At 40.5% G+C, this 25912-nt stretch overlaps 1 protein-coding gene and 1 pseudogene across 1 annotated transcript in view; both read left to right on the top strand.

Moving 5' to 3' along the window:
• JARID2 (jumonji and AT-rich interaction domain containing 2) overlaps nucleotides 1–25912 on the top strand; it is a 259462-nt gene that overhangs the window by 100974 nt on the left and 132576 nt on the right. The window contains exon 2 of the mRNA XM_090269793.1: nucleotides 25645–25780. Within this exon, the coding sequence (XP_090125919.1) occupies nucleotides 25645–25780 (136 nt within the window). The remainder of the gene's footprint in view (nucleotides 1–25644; nucleotides 25781–25912) is intronic.
• On the top strand, nucleotides 5395–6310 carry LOC150015391 (mRNA turnover protein 4 homolog pseudogene; annotated as a pseudogene).

Raw genomic sequence — 25912 nt, 5'->3', positions numbered from 1 at the left:
GTATCACACTGGAAAACCAAGTGTTGAATATATTGACTATTCCATACACAATTTTTTTTTGCCACATTGTGGAATTCAGCCAGTAATTTAGTAAGGAAACCATATGATACATACTTAAATAAATGAGAATTTTGTGGGTGATAAATGCTGTGAAGAAAGTTAATATAGGTATTTATTTATTTTTATTGGAAATTATTCAATCAATTTAAACTAAAAACAAGGCAAAAAAACAATTTACCCATTTCTCCCCCCCTCGTCTATGAGGTTGTTTTTTTAAGATCCCACTTGTGAGAGATCATACAATATTTGTCTTTCCCGGTCTGACTAATTCACTTAGCTTAATGTCCTTGAGATCCATCCCTGTTGTGGTAAATGGCAAGATTTCATTCTTTTTTCTGTATGAACAATATGGTGTACGCATATAGTATAATTCTCTGTCCATTCATCCATAAATGGACACTAGGTTGTTTCCATATCTTGGCTATTATAAATAATGCTGTAGTGAACATGGGGACGCAGGTATCTTTTCAAGTTAGTGTTTTCATTTTCTTCAGATAAGTACTCAGGTAAAATTGCTGGGACAGATGGTAGTTTTATTTTTAATGTTTTGAGAAACCCCCCATATTGTTTTCCATAGTGGCTGCACCAGTGTACATTTCTGTCAACAGTGCACAAGGGTTTTCTTTTCTCCATATTCTTGTCAATACTTACTATTTCTGGTCTTTGTGATTAATAGCCATTTTAACAGGTGGGAGGTGCTATTTCGTCGTGGTTTTGATTTACATATCCATGATGATTAATGATGTTGAGCATGTATCATGGACCTGTTTGGTATCTATTTCTTTGGAAAAATGTCTATTCAGATCTGCTTGTTTTTTAAAATGGATTTTCGTTTGCTATTGAGTTGAATGAGTACTTTATTTTAGATATTAGCCTTATCAGATATATGGTTTGCAAATATGTTCTCCCATTCAGTAGGTTGCCTTTTCACTTTGTTGATGGTTTCCAGAAGCATTTAGTTCGATGTAGCTCCACTTTTGTATTTTGCTTTTGGTGTCTGATTCGATTGTCTCCAAGACCTATGTCAGGGAGCTTACTGGTTTAGCCTTTGTTTTCTCCCAGGAGTCATCCATTTTCAGTTGATGTTTGTGTAAGGTGTAGTAAGATAGTGTTCCACTTTCATTCTTTTATATGCAGCTGTTCAGTTTTCCGAACACCATTTATGAAGACGTTACAGAACCTTGCCAGTACTGTTCTGGAACAGCTGTGGGGTTAGATCATTTGTTGCCAAGAAACATGACTCCCAATCCAAGAGGTTGGTGGAAAAGGAAAGGGGTTGTTTATTTAAAGGTTATGCGATTTAGAATAATGGCAGATTTCTGCTGTTAAGTCTCGCTTCTTTTAAAAACACCCCAAAACACATAGCCTTGCCTTTCTTTGCCAAACCAGGACAGTTTCAGAATACACCACTCAAAAGTACCATCTTTCACACAAGCAGATATCCACACCTCAGCATTTCCGATCACAGTTCAGCCTCAAGCATCTTTCATGAATCTGGGTGGCTGGGCAGGTCCCCGCAGCTCTGCCAGCTGTGCTGTCGTCTTCTCCAGGCAGACTTCCCGACCTCGTGGCTGACTCACAGACTCTCAGACCTGCTGGCGGATCTCCTCTTACTGCAGACCTCACCTTTTACTGCAGACCTCATGGCTCTTTCCCTCCTTGACCTTCAGCTCACCTTAATTTAAATGCTTGGCCTGGAACTTCCTATGTGATCTCATGTTTAGTCTTTTCTCTGCTGCATTGGCTAGTGTCTGCCATTTTCATCAGTTCCACACTGTTTTTCTTTTACCCTTTTTTGACTGTGATTTGTAGTCATGGCAAGAGTTCCCAGTGACACAGGGGCATCCATCTGAGGTGCACCCCCCCCCCCCCCCCCCCCAATATCATGAGTCCTGAACATTTTTATAGTCATGTACACACAATTTAGCCCTGGTGGCAGCCTTCTTCCCTTCAGGAAGGCAAGGCTATTAACTTGCTATTTGTTATGCAATATATTTTAAACACTGTACCATCTGCTTTCCCCATTGTGGGGACTGTTACCCTACTTTCAGGGGACCCATGCTTTGCACCCCATTACAAAGGCACTGGTCTTTTCTCATTGTATATTTTTGGCTTTTTCCTTGTAAATTAATTATCATCTATACATGGGTTTATTTCTGGGCCCTCTATTTTGTTCTTTTGATGTATGTGCTGGTTTTTGTGCCAGTACCATGCTGTTTTAATTACTATAGCTTTGTAATGTAATTTTAAATCAGAGAGTGTGATGCCTTCAGCTTTGTTCTTTCTCCAGATTGTTTTGAATATTCAGGGTCTTTTGTGATTGCATACAAATTTCAGGATGGTTCTATCTGTGTGAAAAATGTTTGGCATTTTGATAGGGATTGCATTGAATTTGTAGATTGCTTTGGGTAGTGCTGACATTTAAACAATATTAATTCTTCCAATTCATGAGCATGGAATTTCTTTCCATATTTGGTTCTTCAAGTTCTGGAATGTCTCTTAGAGTTCAATGTATAGGCTTCTAGACATTTTATTCTTTTTGATGCAGTTGGAAATGGTATTTTATTTTTCTCTTTCTGATAGTTGATTAATGTATCGAAATGCAACAGATTTTTGTGTATTGATTTTGTATCCTGCAGCTTTACTGAATTTGTTTATTTTTTTTATTTTTTAAGTATATTTTATTGATTATATTGTTACAATAGTTTCAGTTTTTTCCCCTTTGCTCCCCTCCACCCAAGCCCCCCTTCCCCAGCAATCCCCCCACATGTCCATTGAATTTGTTTATTTTAATAGTTTTTTGATGGAGTCTTTAAGGTTTTGTATGTGTTTTATTGTGTCATCAACGTGTAGTCACAGCTTTACTTCTTTTCGATTTGGATGCCTTTGATTTCTTTTTCTTGCTTGATCGCTATGGCTAGTACTTGTAGTACTGTGTTGAATGAAAGTGGCGAGAGTTGGCATCCTTGTTCTTGATTTAGAGGAAAGGCTTCCAACTTTTCACCATGCACTGTAGTGTTAGCTGTGGTCTTTATATATGTTTAATTTTGTCAAATGCTTTTTCTGTTTCTATTGAGATTGTCATGTAACTTTTATCCTTTATTTTGTTTATGTGGTGTATCTCATTGACTGATTTGTAGATGTTGAACCTTTTTATCATCCTTGGAATAAGTGACATTTGATTGTGGTATATGATCTCTTTAACGTGTTGAATTTGCCTTGTGCATTTATGTTCTAATATTAGGTATATTGGCCTGTAATTTTCTTGTGCTATCTTTGTCTGATTTTGATATTGGGCTGCTGCTGGCCTTATAAAATGAATTTGGAAAAGTTCCCTTTTATTTTTTGAAACAATTTGAATTTTGAAAGAATTTACCAGCGAAGTTGGTGGTTGTAATAGGTTTATTGGGAGGTTTTTGATTACTGATTGAATCTTCTTACAAGTAATTGGTCGATAGAGATTTTCTGTTTCATCATGATTCAGTCTGGGTAGTTTGTATGTTTCTAGGAATTTATCCATTTTAGGCTGTCCAGTTTGTTCATAGAAGTCTTTCACAAGATTTTGTATTTCTGTAGCATCGGTTGTAACATCTTTTTCTTTTCTGATTATATTTAATTGAGTCCTTTTTTTTTTCTTGGTGAGTCTACCTAAAGGTTTGTTCATTTTGTTTTTATCTTTCTCAAAGAACCACTTTTTAAATTTTACCTCTCTTTATTTCTTTTTAGTCTCTATTTCTTCTCTAATCTTTATTTCTTTCCTTCTACTAACTGTGGGTGTGGATTTTTTTTTTTTTTTGCGGGGGGGTGGCGGTTCTAATTAGTATGGAAACCATATAATACATACTCTAACAAATGTGAATTTTATGGGTGATAAATGCTGTGAAAAATGTTTAAGTAGCTATTTAAATTGAATGGAGGTATGGTCAGAGAAAGTTTCACTGACAAAGTGACATTTGGTTGAGAAATCAGTTGTGATAAGAGAAGTTTCAGAGGAAGAGAATTACAGGGAGGAAACAAATGCGAAAGAGTTAGTTAGGGTCTGCAATGTTTTCAACCCATATCCTAGCAAGGATGAAAAGAAAGAAAGAAGTACTGAAAATGAAGAATGTTTATTGAAACCGTTATATCGATGAATGACAGGAATCCTCACTGTTCTTTTCTGTGTATTTGGTCACTGCTGTTTGTCAGGCAAAGACTGTAGGTATAGAGTGGGAACAAACACCACACAATCCCTTTCTGCCCTTTGTGAATAGGAAAATTATGGTTCTCAAAAAGTAGTTCTTAAAAATTGCAAAGGAATTGTCTCCCTCTGCATTTTGTTGCTTTTAATTTCAATGATAATATATTGTTAGAAATTTTCTGACAAACATAATAAAATCAAAAGCAGCCTATATTTTGGCTCACTTAGGCTGCAATATTGATGATGTATTTTGTATTCAGAAATTGTTGTTAAAGTTTTACTCAGTAACAAGTGATTATGGTATAGTTTTACATACCGTTGGATGATGTACAAGCCTTTTTAAAAAAGAAATCTTTTTAAAGTCCTGTTTTCCAGTAGTATATTTCTTGAACTTTCACATGGGAATAAAATACTAGTAATTTCTTTAATTTCTACTCACTATCTCAAAGTAACTATAAGTAGAATATATTTTGAGTTTAGCAAATTGACCATTATAGGTTTTTTTGTTGTTGTTGAGGTAAATTCACATAATAGAGAACTCACCAGATTAATTATTTTAAAGTGTATGTTTTTCAGAGTTTTCTTTCTAAGGGTTAAGATAATAAGGAAGGCTTTAGACTGCTGTTTGTTCCAAGCTTTTTTAGCTCAGTTTAGAGTGAGAGATCATCACTGAGGAGAGAGGCCTCAGAATGTCTTAGGACAGTTGATTTCCAGGGCCAGACCACCAGCTAGCTCTGCCTCCTCTTCTTCTTACCTTCATGCCCTGGACAAGTCCTTTGTTTTTTCATCAATGCATTATTGTGTGTAAATCTCTTAGAAGGCTTCTTCCCATAATATAGTGAGCTCGATAAGTGCACACCGATAGGTACATTTGCCTCTCAGTATCTGTGGACTATTTTTCCAGGACAATCCTCTCCCCCCATGTACCAGAATAGCCAGATGCTCAAGTCTCCTATATATCAATAAATGGCGTGTGATTTGCATTTAACAAGCACACATCCTCCTGTATACTTTAAATCATCTCTAGATTGCTTGTAATATCTAATGCAATATAAATGCTATGTGAATAGTTTTTATACTGTATTGTTTAGGAAGTAATGACAAGAAAAAAGTCTTTACATGTTTAGCACAGATGTAGCCATTTTTGGACATGGCTACAGAGCGATGCCCAAATCCAAGCGGGACAAGAAAGTTTCCTTAACCAAAACTGCTAAGGAAGGCTTGGAACTGAAACAGAACCTGATAGAATAGCTTCGGAAATGTGTGGACACGTACAAGTACCTCTTCATCTTCTCTGTGGCCAACATGAGGAACAGCAAGTTGAAGGACATCCTGAACGCCTGGAAGCACAGCCGGATGTTCTTTGGAAAAAACAAAGTGATGATGGTGGCCTTGGGTCGAAGCCCATCTGATGAGTACAAAGACAACCTACATCAGGTCAGCAAGAAGTTGAGGGGTGAAGTTGGTCTCCTTTTCACCGACCGCATCAAGGAGGAGGTGAACGAGTGGTTCACGAAATACACGAAATGGACTATGCCCACGCTGGAAACAAAGCAACTTTCACCGTGACCCTGGACCCGGGGCCCCTGGAGCAGTTCCCCCACTCCATGGAGCCACAGCTAAGGCAGCTGGGACTGCCCACTGCCCTCAAGAGAGGTGTGGTGACCCTGCTGTTTGACCACGAGGTGTGCAAGGAGGGCGATGTGCTGACCCCAGAGCAGGCCCGCATCCTGAAGCTTTTCGGATATGAGATGGCTGAATTCAAAGTCACCATCAAATACATGTGGGATGCGCAGTCCAGCAGGTTCCAACAGATGGCAGATGACTTGCCAGAGAGCGCACCTGAGTTTACAGAAGAGTCAGAGGAGGACGATGATGATGACTGATGGCCTGAGGGCCTCCTGGCCCGTCCCAGGTGCCATCCAGTCGACAGGGCACTGCCACTGCCCCTCGTGGGAGCAGCTGTCTACTTTGGTATGGATGAAGTCAAGGAAGGGCAGCAGCGACAGGTGTTTTCCTACAAAGAATAAAACTGTCTGCAGGGTGTCGCCCTGTACACAGCAAAAGGAACTTTTCTCAGAAAAAAAAACAAAAACAAAAAACAGATGTAGCCATTTTTGGCCTAACTTCATAGTAATATTCTTTTTTCTGAGTATTTTTTATCAGAGGTTGATTGAATTTGAACATGTGGAACTCAGGAATAAGGAGGGCCAACTGTATAAATAACAATGGATTTTGCAGTAATGACTATATTTTTTTTATGATAGAGCAATTATTGGTACACTTTACAGACTAGTGACGATTATGAGGCAAATGTGCAGACTTATATTTATGCTGTTTATTCATTATTTGGTGTTCTGTATGTTTCTTGTCTTTAATCACAGATTCATTATGGGTATGATTGAAACAGTACATGTCAGTGAACTTGAATCATAATTTGAAGCTAATAACGTAATCACAATGGGGCAATGTGGTTGAAGTTTATGAACAACTCCTTATATGTTTGTTTATTTGAGAAGTACTTGGGGCCTCTCAGTTGGTTTTTAAGGGAGCATCTCAATTGCACTTACTGATTTAAAAAAAAAACTCCAAGAAGTTGGAACTGATTGGGAAATTTTGGGCCATATTTAGGGGGAATAATAAAGGCCTAGGATAATGAGAAATAAATTCTCTCTCAAATATTAAGCCATAGTTTGTTGGATTTTTTAGAAACTTTTCTCTTTGTACTACAGAAAATGTCATCAGGTTCTATTTTTGTATTTGAGGAATTTACTGGCACATTATATCCTTTAGAGCTCATGGATGTCCCCTTCCCTTGTTTAAGCATCTTCCAGATGTGTTTTCTTGCATCTTACTGAGAAGCAATTCCACTCTCCTCCCAGTTTATTGTTGGCCATGTAATTTTGTTTATGATGTTTTTGTTGCTGGTGGTTTTTCTCCTACTCTGTACTCTGAATCAGGAAGCCCGTCTCCTTTTCTATTTATGGTAATTACTAGAGAGCATTTTATTTTGGCCCTTGGGAAGTGCCTGCTGTGTGTTTCTTTGTGTAGGTATGTATGTTAAAATAGGAAAGTGTTTTCTTTGAGGTTGTAGCTTTTATAAAATGCTCTGAAAAGTTTGTTATACCCCAATTGGCTATTATATTTTTTATTTTGTATAAAATAAACCCTTCCCTTACTTTCCCCTTTTAAGTATTTCTTCATCAGCTTTAAGGATTAAATCCATTTGTTTCATCTGTTTCCTCTGGTGTATGAGTGGAGAAAGTCTTTTTGAGCTGCTGCCTTTAAAACTGGTGTATGTTGGGAACAAACAAGGAGCAAGCAGGTAGCTCAGTCTAGAGGGTCACTTACCTGGAAACAAAAATGGAAGCTAAAGTGGGCGGGAGATTTCAGAGCAGAGTCTGGCAGTCCTTGCTCAGATGGCACCAGAAGAGGAAGGAAAGCTTCTGCTGTGTCCTTCAGGTTACTGGGAGGTGGGGTTATTCTGCAGTGGCCTGAGTTTTGGGTAAATGAGAAGAACTCAGAGAACATATAGAGGGTTTGTTTTCCTTTTAGTTGACAATTGTGGGACATCAGGTTTAATATGATTTGCCTTTTCCTCCTGATAAAATTATACCAGTGGGCAATCATATGCTAGTTTCTCATACTTGTACCGAGACATTATTATTATTATTATTAAATATTTTATTTGTTTTTAGACGTGGGGGAAGAGAGGAAGAAAGAGGGAGAGACACATTGATTGGTTGCTTCTCGTACATGCCCGCAACTGGGGCCCGAACCTGCAACCCAGGCATATGCGCTGATTGGGAATCGAACCGGTGATCTTTTGGTTTGTGGGATGATGCCTAACCAACTGAGTCACACACCAGTCAGAGACCGAGACATATTTTTGTATTTATTATTGGCAAATTAGAACTTACCTCTCACTCATAGACATGAGGGTTTTCCTCATTCACTTTGAGGTGTGGAAGCTTTGAGTAGTTTATAGCAGTTTGATTCACTTCCTTGAAGCCAGCAGGTGCTTGTTTGTGTCAGGGAAAGGAAGCTTTAGTATCAGCTAAAATGTCTGTTTTTCCCAATTTTAGAGAATATTGAATTATCCATTTTAGAGAATTACTGTCAAGAAAATAAAAAGTATATTAAGACTGTGTTCTCTATTTAAATAATTATATGGTTTACTGAGTTACATGGGTTTCATTTTTTTAAAATTCATTTTCAATTACTTATTAGGTTCCTAGTATGTACCAGGCTTGTTGTTACGGAGTTCTCGGAATATAATTGTAATGCAGTGAGACTGTGGTTCTGTCAAGGGTGGGAGTATCGCTAGATGGGAGGTCAGGAACCATGATTCTGAGTTTTATCAAAATCTCGGGTACAGGCCGCACACGCCGGGCCAGTTTAACCAGAATGGCGGTAAGGGCTATATACTTGATGGAGCTCCCCAGGGATTGTCCAAGGCAGCCAGGCTTGATAACTAGTGTTGTAAAGTGTTTCTGGTGCTGCTTAAACTTCAGTTCGGGTCTCCAGCAATGAGATGAGGTAGGAATATGGGTGTCCAGCCTTCCCAGTGAAGAGTGTTGTAAGGAGAGAGTCTTTTCCTTCAGAAGCTTGGGGTTGGCTGGAGAAATTAGATGAGAAAGCACAGCATAGGTGTGGCTCATGCATAGGTGGGTAAAATGAAAATGTTGATTACTTACTGGGGATTATTTTCTGTATTTTTCCTCCAAGTCTTAGGTTTTAATTCTTGGGTTTTAATTCTTTGGACTTTGGACTGCTCTGCCCTCTTGGCCCCGACGTCTTCTCTTTCTGTGGGCCGGGTCAGCAGCTGGTAGCCAGGAAGTAGCTGCTCTAGGTTCTTTCTGGATTGACTGGAGAGAAAACAGACTGTAGTTTGTCTCACTTCCACACTGGTCTTTGAGATTTGCAACCACTTGAAAACTCGTCTGCATAGCCACAGTGTTGCCAGTAGGCTATTTTGTGAGCATATTTTGACTGTGAGAGGGGGACTAAGACTGGTATCATTTGTCTTATTAACATGTGGAGTCTACATATAAGAAGGGAGGGCGTCTGTGGTGTGTATGTGTGTGAGTGATTAAGAGATAGAAATTGAGTGATTGATTTATGACCTTACCTGGCCAAATACAACTTACCAGCAGCAGCTGATTTATCATACCTTCATATTGAGCAGTGGGTTTCTAAAGCCTCCATTGCCACATTATTGACACTCCCTCACTTGTCAGCTAGAGTTGCCATGTGAAATGCAGATTGTTATAGGTTGACTTTCCAGTTAGTGACCCATCCCTTTTATTCCTTTTATATTCAGTCCTCTGCCTTCATTCACTCTATTTTAAAGAATAGTTTTTTCCCAGGACTCCAAAAACCTTAACCATAAACTGACTTTTCCAGGTCAGCCAGCTCTTCTCTGACTTAAGTTTTAACTTGTAAACGAATAGGAAAACTCTGTTGTTCTGCCCTTCAGTAAATTAGGGTACCTGAAGTTTGATTCTATGTGTGATTGTTAAACTGCCAGCTGACACGTGGCTGACGAGGTAAACTTTGGGCCGCACCCTTCTCTACTCGAAGGGCTCTTCTCAGAGGCACCCTCCTTATCCCGAGGCAACTCTGTTTACTGAGATGAAATATTTTGGAGTTAATCTTTGACTCCTTTCCCTCACACATTCCATGGCAGTATTCAGTTGATTTAGCCTTCTAAAATTTCTAGAATTTAACAAGTTGTAGCCTCTTGTTACCAATCTGGTCCTCACCTCTGGTGTAGGCTCTGGCGGCAGGGCTCTCTGCTTCTCTACTTCAACCCTCCCCACACCCCCTCTCCCCATGGTCTGTTCCGCACGCAGCAACCTGTGGGATCTTTTAAAAGTGTAAGTAAAATTTCGTTACTTGTTGCTCAGAACTCTCCAGTGGTTTCCCACTTAGAGTACAATCGTCTGCTCCCCGCTTTTGCTTTATTCTTTCACACACGTTGCCTGAGGTAAATGGTAAACTGCTTACATCTACTATGTTAATAATACATTTTGTTCCTGTCACCGCTGTGAAATGTCAACATAGGAAGAATCATGACTTTGCTTCTAGATAGCCCTAGTTCCTGTCCCTAACAGCTTTGCTTAAAATGAGATTGCCACGTCACCTTTTGGGGAGGGGATTCAGTCCTCATGACTTTGGTGGGAGCTTTGTCAGTCTGTAGGTAAGCATGAATCTTCAGTGCACCCACACACTGATCCATCAGGCTTTGCAGAGCTAAATAGCTGTAATAAGTCTCACTCTGCGCAGAAGAAGAAATACTAGAACTGGACTGGATGCAGGAACCAGTGAAGGTTTCCAGTTTTGTTTAGGTGGCAGTTTATGTTCCTTTCAAACCATTGTGAAACAGTGATATAGTTAAATTTTGTCACTGGACTAGGAATAGATTAACTTGTATGAAATATAATTCTGAATACAGTTGATGTCTTTTACTAACAGTTCTGGTCGCAGAGTCATACAGTCAGTGCAATAAAAAACCAAGAGTTGTGGGTAAACACTGGTAAATTGAGCCTAAACGACCGTTTATGTGTTTCTTGGTACCAGAGTATTGATATGAAAAAGAGAATTGAGATGGACTTTTATTTGTGTCTATTGAAAAACTCTGTCCTCTATTTACTTTTGGATTATTGTCGAAGTCATGATCAATAGTTAGTTAATAAGCACCAGTAGTTCTGTTTCCTGGTGTTTGTTTTGAGATGGGATACAAAGATGAGAGCTGTTGCCTCTACTTGAGATGCTCATACTTGTCAGTTAAGGGTGTTTGGCGATGCAGAGGGAATTAAAGCCTAGAGGATAAGTTGCGTTGATTAAATAAGAGTTTTTGTAGGCCATGTAATAGCCATTGGGAACTGTGGAAGGCTTTTGAGTAGGGAAAGGAGTGACCTGGATTGATAATTTTAGAAAGAATCTCATTGTAACGTGGCTGTGATTTTAGAGAAACAATGTAGGGAAGATGTTTGGAATAGGAATTGGTTGGTGGCAGTTGCTTTGGAAGATTTCTTCTGTAAGACAGGATCTAAGAGCCTGTTTTATTTCTGTTTCCACGGACTGGAGAGACAGACAGTATTACCTGATTTAGAGAGGGAATGTGAACATTGAGGAAGGAGGTGCCAATCCTGGTCAGGATTTCAAACCATGGGTGCAGGAGGGTGGCAGTAGGGTTGAGAGAGTCACACAAGGAGGTGGGGGAGGGAAAGGAGGAGATTGTCAAGAAAATGACTTAGTAGTCATGGGTATTTAGTTCATAATTGGAGACTGGGAGGGAAGAAGGTTGGGCAGGGAAACCAGGGAAGAGTCAGGTTGCTGATAAGAAAAGCTCCCATTAGATTGGGCAATTGTATAATGTTTTCCACGGCAGTGAGAATAGCTTTCATGGAAAGGCAAGCTGGGGATCACATCAAATGTGAGGCTGGTGTCCGAGTGTGGGCTCAGGACCCGAGCCCCCCTGGGGAAAACTGGGGGCGAGCCCTCAGTGTGTGGTTTGTTGAGCCTGCAGTTGTTTCTCAGGAGCGTACAAGTTGTCAGCCACTCCCCTAGATTATTTGTTTTGCACTTGGAAGAAACAGAATTCTAGAACTAGAATCCAGGTCTCTATTGCCTCGAAGGCACTGTTTTTTTTTTTACACTTTCCACTTGTTTCTAAGTGTTTACTCATAGTTTGAATGCTTAGTGTGTGCTCAACTTATCTCTATGTATTAAGGGGAAAAAGATGAATAAGACACACGGTAGGTTCATCATTTAGAAATGTTTTTGTGATCTTAAATCATAGCTGTAAAATGCAGAGAATTTTTACCAGAAACAAGTAGTGTGTGGCCTGCTTGCTGCACAATGATCTACATTTGTCATTAGTGGAAAGTGCTGTTTAGAGGAGGAAAAACACATTAGAATTGTTTCTAGAGACCCAAACCTGTAATGACAGGGTGCAAACCAATTCCAGGGTGGTCCTTGACTCTGGGGGAGGCTGGAGGGTACAAGAAAAGGGGGTAAGGCATTTCGGAACAAAGTGGCGTAATGTCAGTTTATGTTAAATCCAAGGATGAGGTTTATTTGCCTACTTTAATTTGAAAATTTTCACAAAATGGCCAAAAATAAACCTAATTGTTTATTATGTAGCATGACCATATGGCCAGCCAGTCCCCTGGGACTGTATACGCACTTATGCTTATTTCCTGGTTGGGGGTTAGTGCTGAACCACAAAAGCCAGCGAGACGGTTAGCTGTTGATTGAGCTCGTAAAATGACCCCAGCAGTGTCTTGGGGCCTGGAGGAAGAAACAGAAATGCAAAAATTGCCCAAATCCTTTGCCATGGCTTATAGGCCCATGACCTTGACTGGTCCTGGCAGGAGGTGGGGTAGCGATCAATCTAGTGGTTTGGGTCACCCTGGAGGACTGGCTTTTGTCTTGTAATCTTGGAGGATTCCTTTTGTAGGGGATTCCTTAAAAGGTGATTTGAAGGCATACTAAAGCAGTGTGTGTCTTAAGGGTTTACTTGTAGAATGAAGGATCTTATGCTTCATCCTCAGAATTTCATATACCTGCAAAAACAGAAAGGCCAGATGGAGCAGAGGACTAGAATCACTTCCCTGAGAGTTGCATGGGTGAATATCTGTAATTCAGATAGTTCGTACCTTCTTTAGACACGGGTATTCTTGTGCAGGGCATAGGTATTGAGCTATTCCAGAATTTTCCTGCTAAGTTGAGTGGAGCATGAAGGTAGTATTTATTTAGAAGACTCTCAGGGACATACAGTAATTAAATGCATTAGCAAGTAACACAGTCTGTTGAAATTATGCAATTAAATGCTAATCTATGCTCTAGGACAGTCGTGTCTAATAGAACTTGATGGGATGATGGAAACGTTCTGTGGCTGTGTTGTCCACTTTGGGAGGCCTGTGCTATTGGGGACTTGAAATATGTCCAGTGCAACTTAAGAAACTTAATTTAACTTTATGTTAACTGTAAATAGCCACATGTGGCTAGTGGTTTCTCTGTTGGTTAGTGTATCTTAGAATATGCCATTTGGGACGTATGCTGATTAACATAAAAAAGGATTAAAAGATCCAAATTAGTTAGAATTCCTTTGGGAACCTACTTGTTAATAATTTATTCCCAGATGAAGTTGTTGGGTAGTCACGTGTCGCCATTGCTGATACTGAATGGTCCCTCGTTCTGATAGATTTTTAGATTTTTTTCCTCTATTTCCTCCACTGAAGGGAGATCGTCAGTTCAGATTTTTGCTCGATCCTTGGAGATAATCCTTAAGTGGATCTTGAGTCTTTTCTGATTGTGTTGAAAGAATGCACTGTCAGAGGAAGAGCTGCAGAAGGGTTGAACACTGTGCTGTGTGGCCCTCTCTGCTGTTCCCTGACTGCACCGTTTAACCATGATGGGGCGGATGTCGAAGCTCCTGCTGCCGCTGCCTTGACAACGGTGATGTCGTGTTCAGACGCAAAAGAGCTGACTTGGCAGCTGCCCAGCAGATTTTTATAAAGGCTCAGTTGGTGGCCGTAGATTCAGGCTGTCAGAGTTGTGTTATGCAATAAATCGTTTTCAGCAGAAGTTCTTAATCCAATTTCAGCTGTAGCCTATTTTTAAAATAGGCTGTAATCAAAGATAAGTACACATTATTTCGTGGGAGTTTGGAAGAAGTAAAACTCTCCTTGCATAAGCATTTTCAGACCGTTTACTTTATCCCGGGAAGCATGTCATCTGTCTGAGGAAATTTGCTGCTTGAAGTGCTTTTAATTTAGAATCGAGGCAAAGGAATATCATTCACAAGTTCATAACTCAGTGGTTTCCTGGCCACTTCTTTTTAGGTGTGAGCATTTCCTTGATTTCTCTTTGATGTTTGAATATCGACAATTGAACCATTTTATGGATTTTAGAAAAATGAATTAGCGTTGACTTGAGAGATTTCTACTGAAGAAAATATTATTTGTTAAAAGGAAGAAACAGAAGTTTTTGCCTAAGTCTAATTTGCATGTCTCTCACATTTTCCTTCAATAGTCTTTCTCTCTTCTTATTTATTTATTTGGCTCTGGAAATCCTTGTTTATACTGAATTCATGCCAAGAATCAACATCCCCATCACTTTGTTTTTCTGATGCTTTTATTGTTCTTTCCTCAAACCGTTGATAGAAGTGACTGGCATTTCAGACAGCAGCAAATTGTATTAGGTAGGATGCCTTAACAATAGGCACATGTGAACTTGTTTTGAAACTAAAAGACATTCACGAAGGTGTTTCCAGACATTTTCCCTGGAAGGAGGAAAGGGCCTTCAGTTCTTTCTCTCCACCTCGCTCATGGACACAGTTTTTCAAATTTTGTCTTTTACCGGCCAGCTCTGTGAAGCTGTCAGTCAGATGCACAGCCCTTCTCCCCATGGTGTGGCATTTTATGTTAATCCAATGTGGTATAGGGTAGGGTAGGATTAGGTAGGGTTAGGGTTAGGGGGTGAGTTTTGGAATTGGGTATCACATTTTATTTTCTTTTTCCAAGGGTGGAAATTCACAGATCCTTCCACTCCCAGAGCTGTGGCAAGGTGGGTAGAAATAGGATATATGCGCGTGGTGGTATTGGTAATTCATCTGGTGGCCCCTGTAATTCAAACACATACTTATTTGTCCTGGCACTTGTATAAATTTTAATTCATTTAGGTTGCATGTCAGGAGAACGTCTTCCTTCTGTGAACCTGAATGTTCTCTTCCTTTCAACCACCACACCCCCATTTGCTTGTGCTTACAAGAGACAGTGAAGGGCATTTGATGCTGTGGCCCCTCCGTGTACAAGCAGGAGTATTTTCTGTGGAATGTAATGCCATTCTGCGGAACTGTGCCTGTCCCTGTGCTCCAAGCCCCCCGCCCTTCCCCCGCCCCAGTCCCTCTTTATAATCAGCAAGTTGACATTTAAAAGATTGGTGTGATGTTCTGGATTTCAATTTAAAACACAGATGTGTGTTGCACTTCAATCCTGGTATGTATGTCTTGGATTTGCCTTTATTTTTATTTGGTGATATGATTAAAAATGACCTTTGTGGACTTACAGACCTTTAAAAGAAAATGGATTCAAATATGCTGGAAGAGGGAAGTAGTTCTACTTGAGTCCTAGTTTCCACCAGTCGTCCGGCATCATTAGTGATACATGAGTCTCTTACGCAGTTTGCTCACAAGTGATTGGAAATTAATTATCTTCCATTGGTATCTATTTAATTTTCAAATACTGGTTGTAATTGTTGGAAGAAAATTTTGAGGAATTGATAAGAAATGTGCTTCTCTCTAGCCCATGCCTTTTCACCATTGTTTTCCCTCTCCTAAATCCAGACGGAATGAATTTGAAACTGTAATAAAACCCGACATGTACAAATTGCATAAGGATGCTTTGAACGATATCCTTAGAATAGATACTCCATCATTCAAGGTAGTTGGAGAGGCCAGTAAGATCCCTCCACCTCCCCTTTCCTCTCCTGCCCCTCCTCCCTTCTTTTGCTAGTCTCTAGCTACAGCTGTTGTTCTTGAGTTGTTTTGTTTTTCGTATAACATTTACATTCATCTCTTGAAATTAGTAATATAATTTTACTTAGGAGCGAGTGTGAGTTACACATCTGACATTTCCTTTTTAATCACAAATTTCTGAGTTTTGAAATTCGTCTCCCGATATGGCACCTGCTGAACCAGTTGACTCACTACCTGATGGCTTACACCAGCTCCTGCTTCCATCGCTAACTGCAGGACCTTTGGGCAGGACACTGAAATTCACCTCTAAAAAACAACCACGAGTTTCATGATTACTTTCTTTCCCACCCACTTTATTTATTTTTAAAAATATGTTTATTGATTTTAGAGAGAGAGGAAGTGGAGACAGAGAAACATCCATGTGAGAGAGATACATTGATTGGTTGCCTCCCATATGCTCCCCAAATAGGAATCTAACCTCTAACCTAGGTTTGTGCCCTGACTGGGAATTGAACCTTCAGCCTTTTGGTGTATGGGACGATGCTCCAACCAAGTGAGCCACACTGGCGAGGGCTTTCCCACCCACATAAACTAAGAGAAAGCAGTGGTGTGGCCCTGTACCCAGGTCTGAGCAGAGAACCATGAGCATTCTTTGCACTTTAGTGCTGATCCCACGGCTGCCTAGCATGCAGTGAGCACTCAGCAGACGTTTGCTACGGTTAGAATCATTACCACTTTTTATATGCTTCTCATAGGACTCTTAAGGGCATTGGCCTCTGCCCTGCACCTGTTTTGCAAGCTTGACCGACCTGAGTGTTCCTGCTTTTTCTTGCATTTAAGTGTTCTGAAGAGATTTTAAAGGCCCATTTTGCTGAAGAGCTCGCTGTTATTGGAGATCAGCAGCCTGTGAAGCCTGTTCCAGGGCCTGTGGCTAAGTGGAGAGTATGATTTTACTGTGTCAGAGATCGGATCAGACAGTAAATTAGAAGAAGTTTTGGTACAGTTACAGTGTATTGAATCAATAATTCATTGTTTTAAAGTGAAGATCATAGACATTTTGAACGGTCAGCAAATTTATTTATGTTAGAATGCCTAATTTCAGGCTTTATTTAAACTAACATTGATTTGAATTTACAACCGTCACTGGAGGCTGAAGTAGGTGAGAACTTAAGTACATTGAATACAGTCCCAGTTTAAGTTATCATGCTTATGCCCTTTAAGCCCATCCTTTTCTATGTGCATGTGTGGGTAGAAGACATGGTGACTTGTACCCGTCTGATCCTGCACCTTCTTTTTCTCTTGTAAAATTAACCTGGTTGTGGAGTACAACTTGGCTTATATTATCACGCAAACAAGTTCGTGGCCTGTGTTTTTATTTTGTTTGTTTGTTTTTGTATTTGTTTTTCTTAGCAATGAGGAGAGCACCACAGGAAAAGAATTATACATTTGGGAGCTGTGATTGTCCTTGGATTGGGCTTTCCTTTGGGTTTTGTTGCATCGTGATGAAAAAAATTTGCCCTTACTCCCCAAGAAACAAACAAAACAATTGTGGAGAGTATAGTTAACTGTAGGCTCAGTGAGATCCTACAGTGTAATGAGTCTGCTAAGATTTATTCTAAATTTTGGGCTTGTGAATAGAAACAGAAATGATCCTATTCTGAGTATTATTCACATATGGAATGCGTATAATTCTGGGTGTCATGTTTGAAAGGGAAGTTGGCCCAAGCTTGATACTCAGAGCATAAGGGTTGGAGAGACTGTGTCGCATAAAGAATGATTCTAAGAACTAGCATTTATCTTTTTTTTTTTTAAGTGTATTTTATTGATTATGCTGTTACTGTTGTCCAAATTTTTCTTCCTTTGCCCCACTCTGCACGGTACCACCCTTCCATCCAGTAAACCCCTCCCATCTTTAGTTCATGTCCATGGGTCGTGCGTATAAGTTCTTTGGCTTCACCCTTTCCTATATTATTCTTAACTTCCCCCTGTTTATTTTGTACCAACCAATTATGCTTCTTAATGCCTGTACCATTTACCTATTCCTCCCCCTCCCCCCTCCCAACTAATAACCCTCCAAATAATCTTCCTATCTATGATTCTGTTCCTATTCTAGTTGTTTGCTTAGTTTTTGTATTTTAGATTCACTTATTGATAGTTGTGAATTTGTTGTCATTTTAATGTTCGTAGTTTTGACCATCTTTTTCTTAAGGCTCTTTAACATTTCATATAATAATGGCTTGATGATGATGAACTTCTTTAGTTTTACCTTGTCTGGGAAGCACTTTATCTGCCCTTCCATTCTAAGTGATAGCTTTGCTGGATAGAGTAACCTAGGTTTTAGGTCCTTGCTTTTCATGACTTTGAATACTTCTTGCCCAGTCCCTTCTTGCCTGCAGAGTTTCTTTTGAGAAAGCCGCTGACAGTCTTATGTAGATAGCTCTCTTCTTTTCTCTGGGCTGTTTTTAAGATTCTCTCTCTATCTTTAACCTTAGCATTTTAATTATAATGTGTCTTGGTGTGGTCCTCTTTGGGTCTAGCTTAGTTAGGACTCTCTGTGCTTTCTGGACTTGCATGTCTATTTCCTTCACCAAATTAAGAAAGTTTTCTTTCGTTGTTTTTTCAAATAGATTTCCAATTTCTTGCTCTTCCTCTTCTCCTTCTGGCACCCTTGTGATTTGGATGTTGGTACATTTAAAGTTGTCCCAGGGATTCCTAAGCCTCTCCTCATTTTTTTTTGAATTCTTGTTTCTTTTTTCTTTTCTGGGTCAATGTTGATTTGAATTTCAGCTTCCTTCCCACCACTCTTGGTTCCCTGTATGTTTTTCATTATTTCACTGTGTATAACCTTCACTTTTTCCTTTATTTTATGGCTGTACTTAGCCGTTTCTGTGAACATCCTGATCCTCCAGTGTTTTGAACTCTGCATCTGATAGGTTGGCTATCTCCATTTCATTACTTCTTTTCCTGGGGTTTTATTCTGTTCTTTCATTTGGGCCTTGTTTCTTTGCCTCCTCAATTTGACAGCCTCCCTTCGTTTGTTTCTTTGTATTGGGTAGAGCTGCTTTGACTTTGTATCTTGGTAGTGTGGCCTTACGTAGTAGGTGTCCTATAGGGTCCAGTGATACAGCCTCCCCTATTGCCCAAGTTGTGTACTCAAGGTGTATGTACCCTTCATGCGGGCTGAGTATACCTTCCTTTTGTAGTTGAGCCTTGGTTGCTGTTGGGAGATCAATGGGAGGGATTTACCCAGGCCATTCAGCTGCAAGGACTGGTTGACCACCAACTTTTGCCCTCTGTGGAGGATCAGCTGTGCTGGGGAAGGGTGGTGGTGCTCTGACGCAGTCTGTATCTGTCCACTGGGTGCATTGGCCTTGGGGTTTCCTGGGTAGTGGAGGCCAGGGTCAGCCCCCACCTGTTTATTGCTCCAGGCCAACCTTCCTGAGCGATAAAGCCATCTGAGATGGCTGCTCCTTGTGCTGGGCTTAGAGATTCCTAGGTGAAGCCAGGATCTGAATCTAAGCTGGCTGCTGCTAGTGCTGTGCCTGGAGCTCCCTGAAGCCAGCTGTTGCTTTTTTGAGAGGATTTAGAAATTTGTGAAGCATAAGCCAAGAACAGCTTGGTTCAACGCCTAACTTGGGTGGGACAGAGTCTTAGGGAATCTCCAGAGACAGTGTTAACCAGGATGATGGAGTCTCAGGTATGGTACCAGCTTGCAGGCTTCATCTCTCTGCATGTAGTCTCTTTAGTTCCGTAGTTGTCAGACTTCGATTCAACTTGATTTCTTGCTGATGGCTTCTCTATATTTAAGTTGTAATTTTTTCTAAAAAAAAAATGGTATATTTAAAAAATTTTAATTTTAGAGAGAGGGGAAGGGAGGGAGAAAGAGAAACATCAATGTGTGGTTGCCTCTCACGTGCCCCCAACTAGGGACCTGGCCTGCAACCCACGCATGTGCCCTGACTGGGGATCAAACCAGCGACCTTTGGTTCGCAGACTGGTGCTCAATCCCCACTGAGCCACACCAGCCAGGGCTGAGTTGTAATTTTGATGCGATTGTGTGAGGTGAACCACGCTGCCATCTTCTCTCTTTTTTTTTTTTAATTAAAAAAAAAAAATTAAAAGTAATTTATTTTACAATTACAGTTGCCATACAGTACTATATTAATTTTTTGTGTAGAACATAGCGATTAGACATTTATATACCTAATGAAGTGATTACCCCAATAAGTCTAGTAACTACATGACACCACACATGCAACTTGTGTTTCATAGTGTCTGGCCTTTTCTGTTTTTTTTTTTTCCACCTATGCCATTTGATCACTTGTTTTAGCTCGGTGAAGAAACGTCACAGTGAAGATTTTTCAGGGTTTACTAATATAGACTTCTTATTTCTGACGAGAAAAGGCAACAGTAGTAGTTGGATGTTAGAAATATTCATATTGAGGTTTCACCTCATCTTTACCTTTGCCTGTATTCTGATGGGAATTAGAAAGTGGTATGAATAGGTATGGGATGGAGAACAAGTGTGCACAGCAGACCTTCTGAAACTTTCATGTGCATGGGAATCACCTGAGGATCATTTTAAAGTGCAGATTCTGATTAAGGTCTGGGTGGAGTCCAGAAGTCTGCTTTTCTAACACTGTGCCAAGTGGTTAAGATTCTGGTGGTCTGTGGACTACCCTTAACGTTGCAAGGCTATGGAAGGAGGTGGTTGAAGGCTCTTTAATCTCTAATCTGGAGTGTGAGTTTTGGATAATGGTTAGGTAGTGCTGCCTGCTCCAAGGACTGTAGTGTCTTCGTGTGCCGACTTCTGCTGCTCCTTTTTCTTACATGTCTTATAAGTTTGAGTAGCTACAGTTATGTTGTGCTGTTTTTTTCTTTTAATAATAAGATGACCATAAGCATTCAAGTTTCAATTCTGACCAATTGCTGCTTTTGATAAGAAATTCTCCAGTTATTCAAAGAATGGTAAATATTTTGCAGATGAAAAGAAAATCCTGTCAGGCCTTATTACTCAATCTTCCATTAGCCAAAGTAAGTGGTTTTTAGTAGTCAATATCAAAGCGAATCTAGATCTCTTTGATTTTTTTTTTTTTTAACCCCTCCTGTCAACAGAACCAAGTATTTTTATTTACGGCAGTTTTTGCAAAACGTGTGCTTTGAGGTTGGGGAAATACAGGTAAGAGATTGGGGGTGGGAATGAGGAAGGGGGTGTATTGTTTGGGAGCTTGAATTGTGTACCCCCAATTTTTGATGTTCTTTTAGTTTAGAGGTCTTATTGAAACCCCAAAGGACTAGCTGTTTTTACATTTTTAATGAAGTTCATAAGAAGTGGCACTTACTCTGGACAACCGAATTTGCATCATAATGAAGCTACTGGACTCTGGTATCAATGGCTTCTTTTCCTATATTGTCCTTAATGTACAAGGTGCTTGGTTTTGTTGGAGCATTCTGGAGGAGGCCAAAAAAGGATCTTTCTCTGTTCAGTGCTGTGCTGTCAAATCCCCATGATGCCCACCTAAGACGAGAGAGCCAGGTTTAGCAAGGTCAAAGGGGATAATTAGGATTTTTGAATACTGAGGCACGAGTTGGAACATTAATTGATTTGAAAATAGTGATTTGGGAATGAATAAGTGATTGTGAGGGGGTGGGGGGTGTATAATGACAGAATACCAGGAGATACAGAGGTAAAGGAGCCTGTACAGATATGGTGAGGGAGGTAGGGAGAAGGAACAGTGAGGTATTTTGTGAAGAAGTTGGTCCGTATTTATCTGAAGCTAAGAGACCGTGAGAGAGTCATTAGATTTGGGCCCTATAAGACCATGCGGGCTTTTAGGTGGTTGAGAAAGGGGTGGTGCAGCCACTGTGTAGTAAGTTGACAAGCGTACTGCTGAGAATGAGAGGTGCAGCCCAGCCCTTTGGGCTTTGTCACTGTGTGGAGTGTTTTATGGGGGTAGCAATGGTTTGTCAAAAAAGCTGTAGTGATTGCAAGTACGTTAATTAAAACATCCTGGATGTTAGTAAGGTTATGCACTGGCAGGCTGAGTATGGGTAAAAGTAGTTGGGAACAGTGATACTGAGCTTGAGTTTATATTGTTTCCAGAAATATTTATTGAGCTGGTACACTATCAGGTATGTTTTAGGTGCTGGGATAACAGTGGTGAACAGGAGAAATGATTTCCTGACCCCATGCAGACATTGTTTAAATGGCTGATTAAGTAAGACAGCTACTGTACAAGGGAAAATAAAAAGGAAGCCCTATAGTTGGAGGTCATATAAACTCTCAGAGAGAGAAGTGTTTGTGTTGAGTTGCTTGACCTTTAATGATAGTTATGTCAGGACTGGTTTTTAGAGCACTCAGTGCTTGGCTCTTCTGAACAGCAGAGTGTTAGACTTAGTCCCTCTCTATATCGCGTTTCACTTATCGCTGCCTCACTGTATCGCAGGATTAAAAATTATATATATAATTATCGCGGATTTTTCGCTATATTGCGAGATTTTGTGGTACTGTACAGTAAATACTAAAATAAATGTAAGGTTCATACTTCGTGGATTTTCACCTATTGCGGGGGGTTCTAGAACATGTAATACCCACGATAAGTGAGGGATCACTGTACCTTCTTTCTGGCCTCCCCTGACACCCATCTAGGAGAGCTCCGCCTTGCCTCATGGCTGGGCACACACCTTTGATTCTTCATCTGGCATTCCACTAGGGAGGGGCTCCACTACTCTGGTCTGTAAGGTGAGTGTAGGGTGATTCATTATAACTCTGCAGCTGTGAAAGGCAGTTTAGTTTTTAATTTCTGAATTATTGCCTACCCATCGAGCTTTTGAAAACAGAACAGAGTCAGTTTATTTCCTACCTATGTCATCCTTTTGAGGCAGGTGACAAGTCTTGACCAGCATTCCAGATTATAAAAGAACACTTGTGTTTTTTTTTTTAAGTTTGATTTTTAATGTTTAAAATTTGAAAACCTATAATCTGTGTCATGGATTTGCTTCTCCTGTATTTAAAATACTTTTTATACGTGCAGTGAAGCTGCTCTTGTGCCAGTAAGTAAACCTTAAATGCATCTTCCTTTGCAGGAGTTTTCCTTTTACATGGTTTATGTTTTAATTAGACATCAGTTGTTAGAGTGTCATTCTTTCTTATGAAGTTAGAATGAAGGTACCAGTCTGAACAGGGTGCAGAAAAATCACCATGGGAATTTTACACTGAAAGCAGTTTTGAGGTATTTTCATTTATAAACTGTGTATGTAGTAAATAATAGTTTATAATCACATAACTGTTGTGGCGATGCAAATGATGAGAGTAGGAACTTGGTTGTGATGAAGAGAACTCTGCTGCCCAGCCATCGTGGTGTAGACTTTGGAAGCTGAAAATGGTGGGTTTCAGCCTAATAAGCATTAACTAGCTTTCATGCAAACTCAAGGAAGTTGCTATATGTGTGAATTCAACTACCATGTGCTTTGTAAGTGTTGTGTAGCAAAACCATCTGTTTTACTTGGGTTAGTTATTTGGGCTGCTCCAATGTGTCTGGTCAGAGTGCCTCATTTTTCTGTGATTGGAAGGTGTCTCGGGATTTATATCAAGTAGCAGTTAAAAAACTGTGTGTGTTCCTCCTGTCAGGCTGAGGCAAAATTCGCTGGCTTCTTTTAGCCTTCATGTTTGAATCACAACCACCACACTGGTTAATAGATGTCTTGGCTCTCAGGAGAGTGACCAGGAAGTACCTTCTTCCTGTATAGGTAACGGAAATCTCAGCTTGGCAGGTGTACAGGAGTGAAGGGTGTGGATGGGAAGGTGGAAATCCTAGTTTCCTTCTTTCCCAGAGCTTCTCTTCCCCTTACTATAGAAGATGGAGAATTACTGTCATTCTAGGAAATCCTGGAAGCTTAACAAGAGTGCAACTTAAGTCATTTAGGGCCTAGAGTTTCTATGTGGTTGGATTTCTATGATGTAGTTTGTATTTATGCAGAGTTTAGGGATTTAAGAGCTGGGATAAACCTCAGATAACCCAATCCCCTTATTGAGCCCCATGGAGGTTTTATGTCACCAGTTAGTGGCAGGGAGTAAAAACGAATCTTTTGGACATCCGGTACAACAGCACCAGTCTGACTCGGGTATTTGGGTCCCTGTTTGAGCAAAAGGAACATGAGTATCCAAAATCCTGTTTTTACCCAGAGTATTGTTTTCCTTATTTTCTTAAGGCCCAAAATATCTGAGAAGCTCAAATACTTCCATCACTAAATCAAACTGTTATAAAATGCTAAGTCTTGAAGCAGGTGTGTGAATGTGAGGGCTTCTTAGATAAGCAAACCCTGCATAGATATCCACAGAAGAACCTATCAATGTCCTTAGCCATATGACTCTACCCTTTAAACCTTAAAAACCTTATAGTTGGTTCCCTACAACAGTTACCTCAGTTCAGTCTCTGATATTTGCCATCTCCATCTTCCAGATTTGGCTCTTATTCTGTCTCAGTTTGCTGATGTGTCTCCCCATGCTGGGCACCCCCTGCCCCCGCCCCAGCACTTCTTCAGTCCTAATCTTTATTTGTATATTTGCTACTGGAGTGGCCTCTGGGCTGGCTGCTAGTTCTTTGATACCCCCACCCCCACCTTCCAATCCAGCCTTCATTTTGTTCATTCCTCTTTCAAGAACTTGCATTGGATCTGATACAACAGACATAAGGGTGCACACTTCTGAATTAGATCTTCAGGACATGTTATTAACCTGTATGTACTTTTATGTCCCCTGGCTGGTTTGGCTCAGTGGATTGAGCGTTGGCCTGCGAGCTAAGTGTCGCTGGTTCGATCTTCCAGTCAGGGCACATCAGAGAAGGAAAACTCTGATTCCAAAAAACCTCCGCTGCCTTGCGGCATACCTCTTCAGGGGAAAGGCTAAGGGAGTAAACCCCGACAGAAAATCCGGAGGCGGAGTCCCTAAGGCGGTTTGACGTTGTAGTCAACACCGGCAACTCCTGCGGCGCACCTGAAGCCAAGCTGTATTGACTCCGTCTTTCCCTTGGACCCTTCAGCTGCGAAGAGAGGGGGGGGGTCTGCTGCATGGGCAACAGCAGACCCTCCATATCACCCTGCCCAGGCTCTGTAGCTTCAGCTTCACTGGAGAGGACACTCCAGTGTCATCACAAGATGTCGATTCAACACGGGAGGACACAGATACCGTGTCACTCCCGAGTCGGACTGCACAACCATTCTCAGTGGTGCAGATAGACTCTTAAGAAGCTACACCATCGTCTCTCGAGACGGACGGCTGCCGACGACGACTTTTATGTCCCCCACTCCCCTCCCAGTCCATTGCCCTTTTCCACAGTGATCAGTTTCTGTCTTCTCTCCCTCTCTCTTTTCTTGTTCATTTGTGACTCATTTCCTTAAGAGGCTACTGCTGATCCAGTTTCATTTCTTCTGACTGAATTGTAAGTTTTCTTGAAAGTAGCACCAGCCCCCAATGACAAACCACAAAAATTTCCAAAAGAGTGGAGCACATATTTGTAAGGCAGTATACATTCTAGCATTACTTACTTTATGGAACTCCAGCGCAAGGGTTAGTTACAACTCTGTGAGTGTAATAACTGCCTTTTGTGAATTTTGCTAGGGAAGGATGGCAAAATGATGGTCTTTGGGTGTGCGTACCTAAAGGACGGGAGGTGGTTTTGTCTTTCTCTTCAGTCCCGTGTACAGTCAGTGGGTGAGCTTTTTGCTTGGGCCTCTCTGGGTGTCAGAAGAGCGGGTGCTGTCTGTCCCTTTCCCATACGATGTGATATTGATCTCCACAACTGTGTCTTAATCACACAATACTTGTTTGAAAATTTTTTTACAAGTTTATTCTGATTCTTAATATTTACTTGCTTTCTTTTAAGTAACTCCCCTTTTATTCTTTCTGTTTTTCCAGGATGACAGTGATGGGATTCCATGGTCAGAAGAAAGGGTGGTACGTAAAGTCCTTTATTTGTCTCTGAAGGAGTTCAAGAATGCCCAGAAGAGGCAGCATGGTGAAGGCATTGCTGGGAGCCTGAAAACGGTGAATGGTGAGTTGAGTATTTGTTGGAATCTCTGTATTGTCTCTGTACTGGATGTGTGTTTTGCAACTTGTGCTTTTTAAGCTAGGTCCTTATGGTCAGTAATTCTGGACATCCTGGTAAGATTTATAGGTTCATTTT

The sequence above is a fragment of the Furipterus horrens genome, unplaced genomic scaffold (genome assembly GCF_987537825.1).
Source record: "Furipterus horrens unplaced genomic scaffold, mFurHor1.1.pri manual_scaffold_3, whole genome shotgun sequence".
Taxonomy (NCBI): domain Eukaryota; kingdom Metazoa; phylum Chordata; class Mammalia; order Chiroptera; family Furipteridae; genus Furipterus; species Furipterus horrens.
Note: the sequence above shows the minus strand (reverse complement) of the source record. Positions and strands in the feature narration are given on the sequence as shown.